Source organism: Ambystoma mexicanum, chromosome 1q (assembly GCF_040938575.1).
Source record: "Ambystoma mexicanum isolate Mex_15411 chromosome 1q, UKY_AmexF1_1, whole genome shotgun sequence".
Classification (NCBI taxonomy): Eukaryota; Metazoa; Chordata; class Amphibia; order Caudata; family Ambystomatidae; genus Ambystoma; species Ambystoma mexicanum.
Genome location: NC_090922.1, coordinates 691793425 through 691810309, shown reverse-complemented (window position 1 = coordinate 691810309; position 16885 = coordinate 691793425). Strand labels below are relative to the sequence as shown.

The 16885-nt window shown below is 48.3% G+C and overlaps 1 protein-coding gene across 1 annotated transcript in view; it reads right to left on the bottom strand.

Annotated features, from left to right (window-relative positions):
* OLFML2B (olfactomedin like 2B) overlaps positions 1-16666 on the bottom strand; it is a 491370-nt gene extending 474704 nt beyond the window's left edge. Inside the window, exon 1 of the mRNA XM_069641286.1 lies at positions 16075-16666. Coding sequence (XP_069497387.1) covers positions 16075-16308 — 234 coding nt within the window. The 5' untranslated portion in view covers positions 16309-16666. The remainder of the gene's footprint in view (positions 1-16074) is intronic.
* Between the last annotated feature and the right edge of the window lie 219 nt (positions 16667-16885).

Genomic DNA, 16885 nt, shown 5'->3' with positions numbered 1-16885 from the left:
CTCCATTATCCCCAAATCCCTCTTCCTCATATGAGTTCACAACTATAATCTATATTATCACTCCAACACCCCTCTACCATGTCCCATTACCCAATATTAATCCACATCATTATCCATACACCACTCTTTCTCATCCCTGTACAATAACACCCACAGAACCCTTCTACAACATTAAAGTACACCATTTCTTTTCTCTAACAGATACAAAACAATGCCTACTAAAACTCAGCTCCTTAGAATACAAGAAAAGATTGAGCAGGTAAAAAGAAGGGAAAGTCATACACTTACCCTCCACTAAAACAATTTATAGAAAACGTACATGCGAGAGAACAAGTATTTTTGCTTGTGCAAAGTACATTACAACTGAAAATGTACTTCAAACTCTATCAATGTCAAGGTAGCCACAATAAAACATTCAAAAAATCAATTTTACAAACAATGTTCTGCAGCAGAATTATTTGCAATCTCATAAAAAGATCTGAAAAGTCACGTTCCTCACTTGACATTACCAGAGACTCACTTAAAAATGACCAGAGAACACTGATACTTTATGCTCAATACACCATTCTACAATGCAAAACCATGTGCAATGATTGTGCAATTCTAAAAGTCCCGCTCTAGATCACCAAAAACTCAATCACAATATCCTATATGGAACAGCCGAAGAACTCATCAGCCAAATAAAATACATACCAAGTAAATATTTCAGAACTGAATTAGAATTAGAAAGCACAGTTAACTTACAAAACATAAACCAACAACTTTCTCACAATGACCTCTTTACAAACACATACAAAAAAGAAATAGCAAAGTTTGAAAACACTTCTGCTGAAATCCCCGACAAAGTATGTGTCTGTGTCACAGACCTTTCTTTAAGAAAAGTAATAAAATATATCTGTCCTACAGGATAGAAGACAATGAGGAATCACAATGGTTCCAGTTAGACGTATATCTAAAAGCAGAACATAAATACAACATAAATGATCCCTTAATAGTTTGCATGTACTGCAATACTAAGCTTGATGATAGCAAAATGCCATCATCAAGCTATCAATAATAACAATAATAACTTAAAAATATGTCCACTTCTGAAAGCTCTCCAACAACTTCATCTATACGAGAGTATCATAATTCAAACAGTACACCCATTCCAAGCTATAATACGTCTCCAACACAAAATTGTCAAATTGCCTCCATCAGAATTACTCAAAGGCATTTGTGGCAAAGTAGTATACTTACCATTAGACGTTAATAAAATTGTGGATACACTAAGAGAAGGACGACCAGTACAACAATTTTTGATTGTACTAATTAATGGTGTGCCAACAAAAGACAAAATAATTGGCAACAACTAGTTGACTTAAACAATGTTAAAGAAGCCATAGAGTATTTTAAAGAAAACAATGAATACTACACAAATATAAGCATAGAAGAAAACTTAAAATAACTAACACAAATATAGGAAGATGAACCACAAACTGGTGAATTTGAATGTGTTGATTCTATCACTACTGTTAGCATTGTTAGTATGGTATTTATTGCACGTGGACCTTGCTTTGAGAAGCAACAGAGTGCTTTACAGAGGTATGCAAAAATACAGATACACAGCAGAGCATTCTAAATAGGTTTACAACAGGTCTGATGCATAATATAGTGCTTTTCAGAGGAAACAACAGAACAGATATACAGCGGGGGCTAGGATACAGAGGGCCACAGAGGAGGGGTACAGCTGTGCAGGGTGGTGGGGAGGAGAGAGGCGGAAGGTATCTAGTGAGTCAGGTGGAACGGGGGGCAATATAATGGCCTACCAAAAAAGATTATTGGCCAGTATACAGTTCCCCCACTACATTCCAGACACCCCCTGGAAGATGCATTAGAAACATTTCAAATGCATCAAGCCAAAGGATCGCCAATGAGTATATGGAAAAAATATTTAGAAGCACAGTGTTTTCCACTACTTTTCCCTAGAGGAAAAGGAGGAAGACACGATGAAAGACCCTTATCAATCAGTCCATCAGAATATCGTATTCAACAAATGTAGTTTGAAGATCCAAGAAACCGGCAAAATGTTGAATATATTTTCCATCTCTTGCTTGAAAGCGAACTAGCAACTCTATGTTACGAGTAGCACACACACTAAAAAACAGGCACTCATTTCCTAAACGTGTCATTGCCTTCAAAAGATATAAAACAGAGATGAAGTGTTGCAGTCAAGTATTACAAATCTCTTGGCAAATATGCATGGTACAAAGGAATATTGGTTCCGACATCATGATGATGTACGTTGTATGTTAAGGAACCTAGGCCACCCCTCATGGTTTGCTACTCTAAGTTGTGCAGAATATTCATGGGGTGACTTGCATGACTTTCTATGCACTCCTGCAAAGCAAATTAAAGGAGGAATAGACCTAAAAAGTATAAGAGAACTGTGTTCTCTCGATCCTGTCAATGGGCCTCACTATGGGTCCGGTGGTAACCCTGCCCGTGCTACCGGTAGGTTGCCGTCGGACTCCTAATATTTTACTGGCGCCTGATTTCCCGGTGCCACTGGGAGTTTACAACTCCGGCGGCCTGGGAAGTCAGGCACCGGTAAAATGTAAGTCTCCATTCCCATAGAGTCCAATAGGACCTTCTGTCTACCGTGGCCACTGTGCCGCTGCAGGGTCAGATCTGTTGGGCACAGCAGCTCTGGCAGGCAGACTCAGAGTTTGCTGATACAGAAACAAGGGTGCCAGTGAGCTTACCGCCACCCTTGTTTCCAGATCGGCAAACTCCTAATGAGGCCCAATGTCTCAAGATACTTTCACCATTGTTTCATTGCCATGTTACGCTTCATCTGTAATAAAAACTGTCCTCCACTCTGAGAAGTAGAACACTTCGTTTGGAGGAAGGAATATCAATCAAGAGGAGCACCACACATCCACATGCTTTTGTGAATTAAAAATTTTCCCAAATGTGGCCACGACGGGGATGACACTGTTTTACAATTTATTGAAAACTGCATTACCTGTGACATCCCGTCAGAATACATTATTACCCATCCATCAGGGAAAATTCTTTATCAGTGTATCCATATGAAAAAAGAGCACAGATACGAAGTAAGTGCTTTCATAACTCCTTTATTATAAAAACAAAAGATGAATGTACATTTCTAAGAAGCTGACATTTCGCTGACGGCCCTTTCTCTTCCCCACAGGGATAAAAGGCGAAGCACGAAAGCACACGACGAGCAAGGTTAACCGCACGAGCAAGCAGCTATTCCGGACCGGCAGTTCAAACAGAGAAGAAAGGACGACAAGGAGGGAAGTGCCCTTGCCCTTTCCGACCCAGACCCGCAAAGCCTCAGTGGAAAGAATCATAAAACAGGGATTTACAGCTGGCATGTGGTGTAGCAGATGTCAATGGTGCACGGGGGCCTCCCGCGCTGATAGCCCAGACAGGGAGGCACGCTGGCTACTGTGGTATCATCCTTGACTCCAGAGACAAGAAACGCCAACGGGTTCAGCACAGCCAGTGAGTCGGGGAGAGTTGATAGCAAACCAGACTGTGTTGAGCCCAAGGTTGCAAGCAGCAACTTTTGAACAGAGACTTGTGTGAGTTGAACTTTGAGAAAAGCCCAGTTGAGGTGCAGAGTGGGCCGACTCCACATGGGCGTTCATTCGAAAGACTCTGATCGGGTCCTTTTGTTAAAACTGCATATACCAAGAGGCCTTGAGGAAGGCTGGCGTGAGGTGTCAAAGGGGTCATACGAGGGTCAAGCAAAACCCCTCGTACAATCGAAAGACTTTGACATGATGAGAAGTAAGTGAATTGTGTGAACAAGAACTGTGTGTAGCCTGACTAGGGCGGAGACCCTTACTTAGGAAAAGGGAGGAACCCAAGAGGTCTAAAGAGAAAGATAGGGGAAGGGAACCCTGCTTTCTGAAGAGAATTTTCTGTGAACTGTGGCAAGTGTGAACCTGACAGAGAGATGCCAAGAGAAAGCTAGGGGAAGGTAAACCCCCGCTTTCTGAAGATTTTAAGGATTGTGAAATAAGGCAAGTGTGAACCTGACAGAGGGATGCCAAAAGAAAGCTAGGAGAAGGGAACCCCGCTTTCTGATGAGATGAGCAAATCATGAACTGTGTTAAAAATGGTGATGTGAACCTGACGGAGGAATGCCAAGGGGAAAACTAGCGAGAGTGTATCCCGTACTGTGATAAAGCAGTTGAACTGTGTATCTGGCAAGTGTGAACCCAGCTGAGGGATGCCTACGAATTGGGGTGAAGCCTAAAACACCCAAGAACATTGTGTTGACAAGAGTGAACCCGCCGAGGGATGTCCACAGTGGAAGAAGGATTGTAGACCCGACAGAGGGAGGCCAACCCTTAGACATAGACAGAGGGGGGTCCTAAGGCGAAGAGTAATCGCCAATATGTGAAAGATTTATTGAAGGTACTTTTTGCTTGTTCTGTCACTTCAGGTCCTCTGAGGTAAGATACTTTTTGTAATAGAGACTTGACCACAGAAGGCCCTGATATTTTGGAACTGAACTATACCCTTGTGCTAGCGAGGCCCAGGAGTGTGCTGTGCTCAAGAGTCCTGCCTTGCCCCGTGCTTAAAGCGTGGGGAAGGGAGACCCCAGCCATACCATCCTGACTTATCATTTGGTGAAAACTTCTTTCTTTTCTGGTGAACATTACCCCACACTATTTTGTAACTTAGCTGTAAGGATGGGCAATAGTTTTTTTTTAGTATAGGCCCTTTTTATTTCACAAGACGTCACTAGGACTGCCTTATTATTAGATGGTGTAGCTTGCTAACATCTTAGATATAGGTTTAGATTAGGCATTTTTCTCACCCATTTGTACAGTTTAATGAACACCCTTGAACTGTGATCACTTGTGTCTGCCACCATGATTCCTTACAATCCTCAACCTGATCAATGTAGAGAATCCAGCGTCTGCGCCGCTGAACCACCAAGACATTTTCAAAGGTACTCTTGACCGATATTGTCCCCTCAAGTCCATCGTAGGGCCCTAGATACTGTATGGGCAATGTTTTATCCCATTTTGCAACATAAAGAAATATCCTTTTGAACATTGTGGTCTTTTGATTGCCTTTCACCCCTTTGCTCGTCACCCACAGTGCTGCATATACTCTATCTGTGCATACTCTGTGTTTCTTCTGCAGGGGTGAGATTTTACAGTGTTTTCTGGGTAGTTTTGTACATGTTGTGTCTGACTAAAGTACATATTTTTATAGAACCTTGATAGGACATTCCTTTATTTTGGACTGTAATTCTTTGCTGTTTGGCCTGCTATAAAACCACATGCACACCCCTATTAAGAGTATAGCCTTCACTCTGCCCATGTTACCACAAAAGGCAAAGGAGGTATATCTCTTGACTCTGCCTGTTTTACCTTTATGATTGAGTTGGTTCTTGGTTTGTAGAGGTGTGAGGGCTGAGTGGGCATTTTAGCTTATACTCATCATTGTATTCCCGCAGGACAGAAGCCAATTTGTCACACACTGTGCCTACTGAGCATGGTCTTTTGCCATGCCTAGTGGACAGTATGCCTTACTCCAGGCATTGTAAACACATTTGAGTGCCCACTATCCCTGCAATGGGCTTCACACACAATTTCAATATCAGCTCTACGGCTTCAGGTTCCAATCCCTTTGAGTGTTTCTTTCCCTGCCCCAGACCCATGTCCACATTTCTAACTAATTGGCTTGGTCTCCTTTCAATCAAGCCATACCCTACAAAACGACTTGTGCCAGCTTTCCTCTCCTTTTATGGAATGAAGACGTTGTGATTGATTTGCTCAAAACCACAGACTATTGTAAAATCAACATTTTATTGGTTGAAAATAAATGGGTGCATGCCCAGGGGACGACTCAGACAGTTTCAGACTAACTGCACCAATTAGGTTTGTTCTTTTACCTTAACCAATCGAGTGCAACCTTATTTGCATCTGGGTCTAGGGATGGGATTAGCCCATGGACAACTGTTATCTCTAAATCTTTTTTGCCTATTTTGCCACACTTTATCTGTTTGTTTAAAACCTGCTGAGTGGATTTTCACCAAACAAAAGTGCAGATCACAAGCTGACCCAGATGCCAGCTTCCCACGCAAATTTACTGTAAAACTGTCAAGCCGCTTTTCTTTGGATGACAGTAAACATCCCCTATGGAAGTTTCAATGGGAAATGCATCATTTGGAAACCCCTACAACTATTCCGCCCGAATCCTGCTGCAGTAGATGCTCACAAACCTGTTCAATATATTGTGTAATTTCGTTGATTGGCGTCAACATTAATAGCACCTCAAAAATTGCTCTTCCCGTGGGCAGTCCAACTTAACCATGACTACAGAGTCGCTATCATCGTGCTCACTTAAGGGTTAAGGCACCTGAGACTTGCTATGGATACAAAGCAGCACCACAACCTCAGAAAAGTAAGAACTTTAACCAGCAAGCCTTCACATAAAAAAGCCTGTTTTTTATGCACACTCATAGAATCTGTTAGGTCAGCTCTGTTGTTTATATGCACCTTTTCATTGCCACTAGTCAAATATATGGTCAGTGAAAAATCAGTCATTAGAATGTGCAGTCATTAAAATGTGCAAAAAAAAAGATTTTGTTCCATAGTAATTTCCTATCATGCAGTCCAACTACAGCCCTTTTCGATAATAAAGGCACAAGAGGAGCTGCAGAGAGGTCCTTTGTCACTGTACGCACACACAATGATACCAGGCAAATCACAAAATGTTGTTACAATATAAAGTCAGTGGTACTTTAGATGTGGCTCTTTGGCACCTGGCGACAATGTCACAAAAGTATGTGACATTTACAGAAACCCTTCCACTTAAATGGGGCTCTGCAATGTAATTTGCTCTGTTTGCTAGTGAAAATGTGCATACTCACAAGTTTAGACTGAGCTTGATTTAAGACATAGGGCCTCATCATGAGTTGGGCGGTATCTGGGCGCATATAACGGCGAGCGTTATTTGCGTTGACGCCATGAGTTGTGGCGCAAACAATGCCCCAGCATGAGTCGGCGGGCACATGCACACGGCCCAGGTGTTAACGCAAATACCGTTCAGCAGTAATAGTGGCTGAAAACCAGAAAACTCAGCGAACATTGCATTAGCGTCAGCGGCTAGCGCTATTAGAGTGCTCTAACAGCACCGCAGGAAATGCGTCACCACAGGAATGGGAAACAAAGCGGTGGCCATTTTGGAAATCACAATCCACCTAAAATAGGAGCTCCTGGAAGCCTTCCACTGCAACAAATTCCAGAAAATGTCCCATGAGCGTGTGAGGGGCAAGTCTGCCCTGGATAGGGTCTGCAAGCCTAAGTTCTCAGACTCTGAATTCACTGTACTGGTGCAGGAGGTGATTTCCCACCAAAATTAACTCTATGGACCCCAACAGAAAAAGACAGGCTCACAGCGGCGTAACCACATCTGGGCAGACACCAGCGAGAAGGTCACTGCGGCGGGCCTTGTCCCCAGGGATGGTGAGGACTGCCGCAAGCGATTTAATGACCTGCGGGTCCATGTTCAGGGTATCCTGGCACACTACAGGAGTGAGAGCATGACGACCGGGGGAAGGCCACCACCGGAGCTGTCACCATGGGAGGAGCAGTGCACCACCCTCATCGACATGGCACCCATTGAGGGAGTGTGAGGAGCGGAGGCAGGCACCGGAAGCCAGGAGGCTGGAGGTGAGTCACCCACCCCTTGCAAATTGCATTGTGAATAGGCCACCACTCCATCCCCGGTGTGAATGCCCGACACTCGGGCACAGTGAGTGGGTGCAGTGCATAGGAGTGACCGCAGCCACCCACAACAGCACCCTTGTACCAGTGCACCTAGGGGATGCCTGTGATCCAGAGTTGTGAGTAGGGCAGCCAATGGACACATGCAAGCACTTTGCCACACACTTCCATGGCGGGGGCAGAGCATCGTCAGGTGGGCGTGTGTAGTACCAACCCCCCTCACTGACTGCAGCATGCCAGCTGTGCATGTGCATCATATGCATGAAATGGCTATGCCAACAATTCCAAACCGTTTCCCCCTCTCACGTAGTATGCCCCAGTAATACCAACACTGTGAAAACAAAACAGGTCAGGCCCAAACATGAGTGAAACTGTCCTGTATAACCCCCCCACCCCTCTGTAAGCACTGAAATGCATGCTCACCCCCTCGGCACACACAGGTCACCAGGGTTGCCTCACTAAGCCCGTCTCAAGCCACCGGGGGTTCGCAGGATGTGGACGTTGCCATGAGTGCAATCACCCCAGAGGAGGGTGCCTCATCCGGTGAAGAGCAGCATGCTGTATCTGGGTTAACACCAATACCCAGTCCAGTACAGCAAATGGTCACACCCGAAGACACCCCTGAGCATGTGGAGACTCACAGCCACAGTCCACATGTCTATGCACACCGTTGCCGTGCACAAACACCAGTGGCGGATGAGGACACACTCTCATATGGGTCATCTGCTGGCAGCCCCTCCATCCAAGGCAGCCCCACCTTACAGGCCAGCACCTCCAGCAACAGCAGCCCCACAACACTACGCAGCCCTGCAGCCTTACAACATCGCGCAGACCTGCCCGGCAAAGCAGCCCTACAACACCGCACAGACCTGCCCAGCACAGCAGCCCTGCACATGACAAAGGAACAGGTCCCGCCAATGGTATCATGGCACACCTGGATGTGATGGAGGCACGCCAGATGAGGATTGAGGGCATGGCCAGCGAACACAACCGCCACCTCAAGGCCATCAGCAGTGCAATGCATGCACACGTAAGGTCGTAGAGGCATGCACTGTGGCACTCACAGGGTTTGGCCAGCGAGTCTGTGAATTATGCGACGGCCAATCTGCACATGCAGAACAGATGCGTGATGCAAACAATATCCTCCGCCAGCAGCTGAAGTTGTCTGCATCGGTACCATCCACCTCAACCACCCCCACAGAGGGCTCACTACAGGGGTCACCCAGGCGTAGTTCACTGCATCATTTGCAAGCCGCTCACCTGAAGGCGGTGCACGTGGGAAGCCTCAACGTCCAAGTTAGATGAACAATGCACTGTTGGCCTGAGGGCCGGGCACATGGACACCTTTGGGGGGTATGTGTGCGGGTGAGTTAGTGGGTGGGTATGTGTGGTAGGGAGTTGGTGGGGGGGAGGGTATGTGTGCTGGGAGTTGGTGGGGTGAGGGGTTTAATTCCACTTTCATTAAAGCCTGTTCAAACATGACAAAGCAAGGACATTCATGACGGTGTACAACTGTAATTTATTTTACAAGCGCTGTTTGTGCTATGTGCCCTTTAACCATGTTAGAAAAAATTGTCAATCAATGCCTGTCTGGCCAACCTCCCCTCCCTCACCCCATACCTGTGTGCAATAGCCCTGGAAACGGGCATATGGTCATCGTCACTCCCATCCCCAGGGGGTTGCCCATCTGCGTCAGGGGTTAGTGACACATTCCTACGGAAGCAGATGTTGTGCAGCATGGCACAAGTGAGTAAATTCTTGCCAACCTTTTCAGGCGCATACATTTGTGCCCCTCCAGTACAGTCCAGGCAACAGAACTGTGCCTTCAACAAGACAAATGTATTTTCTACACATATGCGTGTCCTACTATGGACATTGTTGTATGCCTGCTCTGCTGGAGTTTGTGGATTCCTCACAGGGGTCATCAGCCAGGTGAGCTGCAAGTATCCTGAATCACCTGCATGGGATGAAATGAGTACATGAGGCCTAGGTCAATTCAATGGGTATTCAAGGACTAAGCCTCAATACACTATGCACTGTGGTCTTCTTTGTGTGAAACAGGGACATGCAATGTGATTGGTTGATTGGTATACATCCATCATCTTTCAGTCCATGCATCATCTGACCCTTACATGCACCCTGTGTTATTGAATGGGCTGCCCTGTGGCAGATTACATTTGCCTGTGAATGTGATTAATGAATTCACACCGGAGGATGATGACCTTTGTGAATGGGATTGTGTGTGGCACTCATGCTCAACAAGTACCGTCATGTAAACACTTGTATTTTGAATATAGTGTATTCATGTTTCATGTGTTTGCTCTGCAATGTGCGCCTTGTTCCTTGTAGCTCACTTTCTACCTGCAACGTTCCCTGGGTGTGATTGCCACAGTGGTGCATCCATACCCTCAGGATGAGGCTCCCGTCATAACAGGCTATGATATGATATGATATGGTATTTGTAACGCGCCTATACACAAGTGTTTCAAGGCGCGAAAGTTCAGTGCCAGTGGTGCTTTGTATTTGGATGTGGCTGTCTCAGTGGATGGTGGAGCTTTAGCTACATGGGACCAGTTTTCGTTTTGTTTCTTATGCATGTAAATGTGCATTCATGGGTCACTCTCTCAGGGATGTTCATGTTTGGGTTTGATCCTGATCATCTACAGTGGTTTAGAGGATAGGTATTGCATCCCTCTCACTTTGCATTCATGTGTGGTGCCCTGGGTGAGGTTACTTTTGTGTGTCAGGGTGTAAAGCAGCACTGCAACACAGACAAGGTGCATTCTGGTTGTTGCGGTCACATGTGTTATGGTGTTTTGAGAAGTGTGTGGCCATCACCTTGTGTGGGTCCAGGTGTGGTGGCCGCGTGCAGGTGACCTTGTGTGCCACACGTATATGGTACTGGTGCTGTGATGGTGCTGGCTGTGGCTCCTGGTGGCATGCAAGGCAAGTCTGGGAATAATGATCATGCTGATGAGCACAGTAAAGGGGACTAATCCAGACCCATGCTGAAACGCCTTATTTTGGAAACCAGCGATAGTGAAGAGGAGGGTGAGGACATAATCACAGTTATAGAGATGAGGAAAAGACAAAGATACTCTTCCATCTTTGTACATTGTCTTTAAAACACAGCCTGATAGATCTGAAAGTAAACAATGCCAGGGTGTGCCAGACACACTACCAACTCTACTGCCATCCCCACCTTCACAGGCAAACAAAATAATCAGAGGAGGACATGTCTTCTTGACCCATCTAGAAAATCGAAAGGGTGGAAGTTCTTTAAACAGGACAAAGAACATCAGCATCTCGTCATGTGATATCTGTGCAATAAAATTGTGTGTTTAGGAAAGACTAGGACCAAATTAGGTACCACATCTGTGCACTACCACAGTATGCAACACAATGCACATGACTTAGGTGAACCCAGAAGACCACTACGACAGCCCTGCCACCAGTAAACTGTCACCACACCACCCCTTGGCCTTCCTGCTACCACAGAAAAGGGTGGGCTTGCCTATGCCCGCCAACGACATACACATAGACCTGTGTAGCCTGGGTAGACACACAGTCTACAGGGGCTGCCCTCCCCCCCCTGTCATATTTAGTTGAGATATGACAGCCAAGAGTACACCATGTCATCTCAGAAGGGGAAGGGCAAAACCTTCATCCTGCCATGGCCAGCCGAATTAACTAACAAAGGCTCCATGGATCCTCCTTGTCCTTTTGTTAGCTCTGTTGGTGGCCGCTTTGCATACTAATCAGAGTTTAATTCTGGCCCACATGGACCTTGGCTGCAGAGGCTAGCAAAGAAGAAAGGAACCCCCCAACAACCTTTGATATGCACTGTGTCAACCTGAAGCCAGCTCCCCGACAATCAGTATCAATGGACAGTGAAATGAAATTTCTGGGAATGTGTGTATTGCAGTAGTCATCCCCACAGGGGGACCCCATTCAGAGAGTAGGAGTATGTAATTTGATGGAGACAGAAAGTCTGTTCTAGCCAGAGCTTCAGGGGAGACCTGCCAGTTTAATCAGGAACCACAATGAGCTCCATTAACTAGAGAGTTCCTTTGATCCAGAACAGACAGGAAGTTGGGTGCAACTTAGTGTTACATGTTTTCACCCCTTTACCTTTTCTGTTGCAAAGCACTCTGGTTACGACATCATTCATACAGGATATTGTTGGTGGTGACCCCTTGATTGGTTCAATAAGGTAGGCTTACCCTACACCAATCACTGTTGCCTATTTGGCTTTAAAAGAGGGCTGAGACCCTCTTTTGGGCAGATCATCTGAAGACATTGCAAGGAGTAGCAAGAATAACTCAGCATTGGATTCTGGCTGAAGGCACAGTCTGCCTTACATCTTCTGCCAGTGAAGGAAGGCTAGGACATCCAAGAGGGACGCAAGATCCCTCCCTTAAACATCTCCCAGGAAACAGAGGCTGATACCGAATCCAGAAGGACCATTCAGCCGCTCCATAACTGGTAACCAGCCAGCACACAGCATGCCCTTCTAGGCTCTACAGGAAGCTTCCTAGGTGTTAAGCACCAGAGAGTCTCTGAACCAAACCAAGGACAAGGCAGCTGCCTGCAACACTCTCCTCTGCTTTGGGCTGTCCGCTTTAAAGGACGACACAAGCCCAGTGACGAAGCTAGGAGGAGTGCATCGACAAACACCTTTCGATACCTGCCTTCAAGGACATTTTGGAGCCAGTCGAGCCCCTCAAGCTGCAACCGACTGCACCACTGACTGTTGTTGCGCCGCAGTCGCTACTGCCATTTGAGACGCCTCAAAAATTGCTTCAGAACCGCCAGCCAGCACTGAAACAACGATTCCTGACCCTGAGCCGCTGTGTATGCTAGCCTGCAGCCGCCCGTCCAGCCTTGCTCGCTGAAATGCCTGCCGCCTGTAACCTGCAGCTGTCTACCATCTTGAACTCTGTTGCAGAAGCTGCAAAGCCCCCTAAAACCGAATCTACACTGTCGAGCACCAAGAAAATCTACACCACCAGGTACATTGTGGTTCTGTCCCCCGGGGTCCTACCCCAAGGGATTGTAATGACATTTTATGACCCATTGCTCCCTTTGTGTTTAACCCAAGTATCCTTGAACTTTTGTGATTAATTACTTTATCGCCTACCCTCCTGTCAGTATCCAGAGCACATCCCTTTTCCTTCTTCAAAACTGTCTGTCCTGTGCATTCATTTACAGGGCAGGTTGTATTTTGTAATGTGCTAGAACTGTTTGTTGTGATAATAATAAAGTAGTTATGTTTATTCAACCTTGACTGGACAGTCCCTTTCATCATTGGATAATAATGTTATTTTCGCTGTGTTACAACTAAACAACAATCCACGACCTTGCGCAGATAAGCCTGCCGTTTTGTCTATGTTACCAAAATTGGACAAGGAGGTCTATAATTTGCTTGTGTTTCCAATCTGTTTGGATCCCTTTTGGTGCACTAGAGGTATGGGGCTGATTGATGGTTTAGAAACCGATATTGATCCCTGAACCACTGGTGCCCGGGAAGTTGATTGGTCACAGCCACACATAGAGCCACTTTTCGCACCCACACAACAGCCAGGCAAACGTTCCCTTCAAATTGTGCTGCTACTCACCAAAACCAACTCCTTCTCTTTCAGGCCCGGAAAGTGCCAAGAGACCATGAAAATAGTAGCAGGTGTGCTATATAAAACCCAATAAGATTCCCTGCAACAAGAATTGTTTGTATTTGAGTATTCTTATTCGAATAGATTTTGTGTTACTGCTGGCCCAGTACGTTATATTGAACGCCGCTATTTTCAATCGATTGTTTATTCTCCCTTCACGTTGTTCCAGATATTGCTTTGGGACTCTGTGGCCCCGCCCTCGTGATGTCTCACTCCACGTGCAGTTTCTCTGGTAGAACCTCGTGCTTTTGATGGGTCGTTTTGCTTATTTATAAAGCGTATGTGAACCGAGCATTGGTTGTGATGTACCAGTGCTGCCCTCTGGTGTGTGTACCCGTGGCTGCCTAGGATTCGTGCAAGCTGTTGGCCGTCTGCAGACGTCTGCCTCAAGTGGAGGCCACAGAGCTTTGGCAGATGATGCCATGTCCTCTGGGATACCAAGTTTGCAGACATCCGGTTTCACGTGCACTCCCGAGGGAGATGTCTTGGTTCACTCGAGTTGAACCGATAAGACTAAAGAACCAGATGGCACTATGTTTGCAAAGACGGCCTGGTGACGTCGCCGGTGACAAGGGTCACCTGGTAGTCCACAGGACACATGCAGGCAGCAGAGTTCCGGTCAGCGCCCACGCTGAATGCCTGTACTGCGCCACATTGTCCTGTCTGCCACCTCAGGGGGTGGGGGTGACGGGAAGGAACCTTGCGGTCTTGGTCAGTGAAGGAGGGAGGGTTAGGGGGTGAGCAACTAACCCCGCGACCTTAACTGCGACCCGGAGCCGGAACTTTTCCGCATGTGAATGAGGAATGGCCTGTACTCTGCAGGCATGGGCCGACCCTACAATCATTTTGCTTTCAAGCAAACAAACACAGTAGAAAACATATGGCATACCGAACCCAGCTGCTCCTAGTACTATTCCTCTAAAACTAAAGAGGGGTGGTCATATAGAAATATGGATGGGGACTCAGGTTGGCGTTACCCTTTCTTATTTTCCTTCTCGGAATTGTATTGCACCCACCCCACTTCACCAGGACTTGAAAGTGCCCCTCAATGCACCGCGACGTCATGCTTTGCTTTGGTGCTGTGTAACGTCGGCGGATTTAATTGCAGCCATCCGGGGCTAAGCGTTTGAAAGCACGGAGAGACATGGTTGCCTTTTGTTGTGTGTAAGGGCAGTGAGGTAGAAAGTGGCGAGGGGGTCAATGCCGGGAGCCCGTGGTGCAGGGGCGCACTCGCGCTTGGTTGCCTTTGTCAGGGGGCTGTGATAACGTGGGGGGAAATAAATAACTGCGTTCTGGGGCGAGCAGGCCTTGAATAACTGCACCCCTTGTATTGTGAAAGAACACAGCTGTGGGTGCCTGGGACCATTAGTGTGCAGTGAATGGTGGCACTGCATGCAACGCTCGGTGGGCAGCCGCTTCGGCGTGAAGGTCCTTGCAGGGCATGATTAACAGGGCAGGGGGTGGGGTCGCCGCATGCGTGCCCCTATAATGCAATGTCAAGGACAGCACGACGGTGGCGGTTCAACTGCACAGCCAGGCCACTGCAAGCAGTGTGGGGTGGACGGTCCAGAGAGCACAGGCACACGTTGAGCCCGGGATACTGCGTGCACTGGCACATGAGGTGGCAGGTTGACGGTATGGCTTCAGTCCTGGCAGCAATGGCAGATATGGGTGAAAGACACAGGCACTAGCGACACGTTGGGTGACAGTTGCTCTGCATGCAGTGTAGGGCTGACGGAACAGGCAACACTGACAAGTGTGGCAGGGTGACTGCATGCACTGCAGGTCGGAACGTTCAAGGTGGCCGGGACTTACTGAAAGTTGCCTTGGCAAGGTGACACCGGAAGCATTGGGAAAGGGGCACTGCTGATATCAGAGGGCTCAGGGTGGCAGTACTCGTAGCAATGTTAGTCGCTGCCCGATATTCTGCTGGGCAGCAGCGAGAGGGTGTGGTGGCAAGTTAGCAAGTCCACTGCATGCAGGGGAAAGCGTACCCTTCTACCCTTCTTCTAAGCAACAGTAACAGAACTGACAGAGATAGCGAGTCACTGCACGTGTCTGTGGTTAATTTCTGGGGAAGCACTTAAGTCGTGGAGTGTGGAGTGAGTGATCTGGCGTGGGCCGGCAGTGAATAATGAGAGGAGAAGGGGGGGGGTTGAGTCCTGGGTCACCGAATGCAGTTCGGGTAAGGCAGGACTGGCACGGAGTTTGGGAGGGTCGCGCTGTAAGTGGCATAGGGTCGAGTGCATTATCAGGTCCACTGCATGCAGTGTGGTCTGCATTAGCCCCGCCTCCTCCGGGGCAGCGGTGACACAGCTGATGTGGCATCACGGCGCGGGATGTTTATAATGGATGGCCAAAGGCAGCACCTGGCGGGCAGAAGAGTAAGGCAGACTGGGGGAGCAGAGCTGACATTAAGGGGTGTGAGGTTGTGCAGTTTGTAGTATTTTATCCCAACCCAGCTCTGCAGTTGGAGGGCCAGGAGTCGTGCGGTGAGGGTCAATTCCCCCATCTCTGACAGAAGTCGATGCGGGGGGGGCGGGGGCAGAAGCGTTGTTAAGGGCAGCAGTGACAGTACAGGGAACACAGTGGGGCGGACTGGAGTGACATGTCAGGCTCCTCGGCAGGCGGTCGCACAGTACCTGTGAGAGGATGTTTTCTTGGTTGTCCCCCTCGTCCTCCAGCTCTCCAACCCGCGGCTCTGCGGACCCGGGCGTCCCCTGTGGGTCCGGCACCCGGTCGGTGGGCGGCAAGGTCCCGGCGCTCGTGTCTGCAGGGGTGGGTGATGGCCCGGGAGGGGTGATGTCCTGACCCAGGACAGCAGTCGCGGCCAAGAGCAGCAGCGTCCAGTGCAAAAAGGCCATCGCACCGTCCATGCGCAGGGGCGAGGGCAGACGGTGGTGGTCTACTCCGCATGCAGAGGAGAAATGCGGACGTCCAGGGGCAGAGAGCGTGCAGCAAAGCCTACAGGGATGCTGCGGGCGCACCAAGCGTGTCTACGGGCTGCTCCTGCCCTGCATCTCGTGCGGCCAGGGAACGGGGCAGCGGGCGTGCGGCTCCTCGCCGGGGGTCGGTCAGTCCCGCCCCCTATCGCCCATAGCAGGGTGGAGGAGCCCGCGGAGAGGTGGTCGTGCGCTGCTGCGTGTGCCTGGGCAACCCCGGGTGTGAGGGAGCGCGGGGAGTACCGGAGCCGCAGGGAGGGGAGATGGGAGTTAAGGGAGGAGGGGGCGAAGGGGAGAGGAGGTCTCCGAGGGCGAGTGACAGAGGAGCAGATCAGAAGCGCAGGAGGTTTCCGGGGCGGGGTAGTCTGCCGCCGAGGAGGGGGGTCTTGTACAGGTGGGCGGCTTTGCTGGTGGTGAGGTTATTGGGTTGGGGGCAGAGGGGCGATGGGGGCACGTAATGGTGGATTCTCCGATTGCAGCGATTAGGGGGGATGGGAGTTTGACGTTTGCG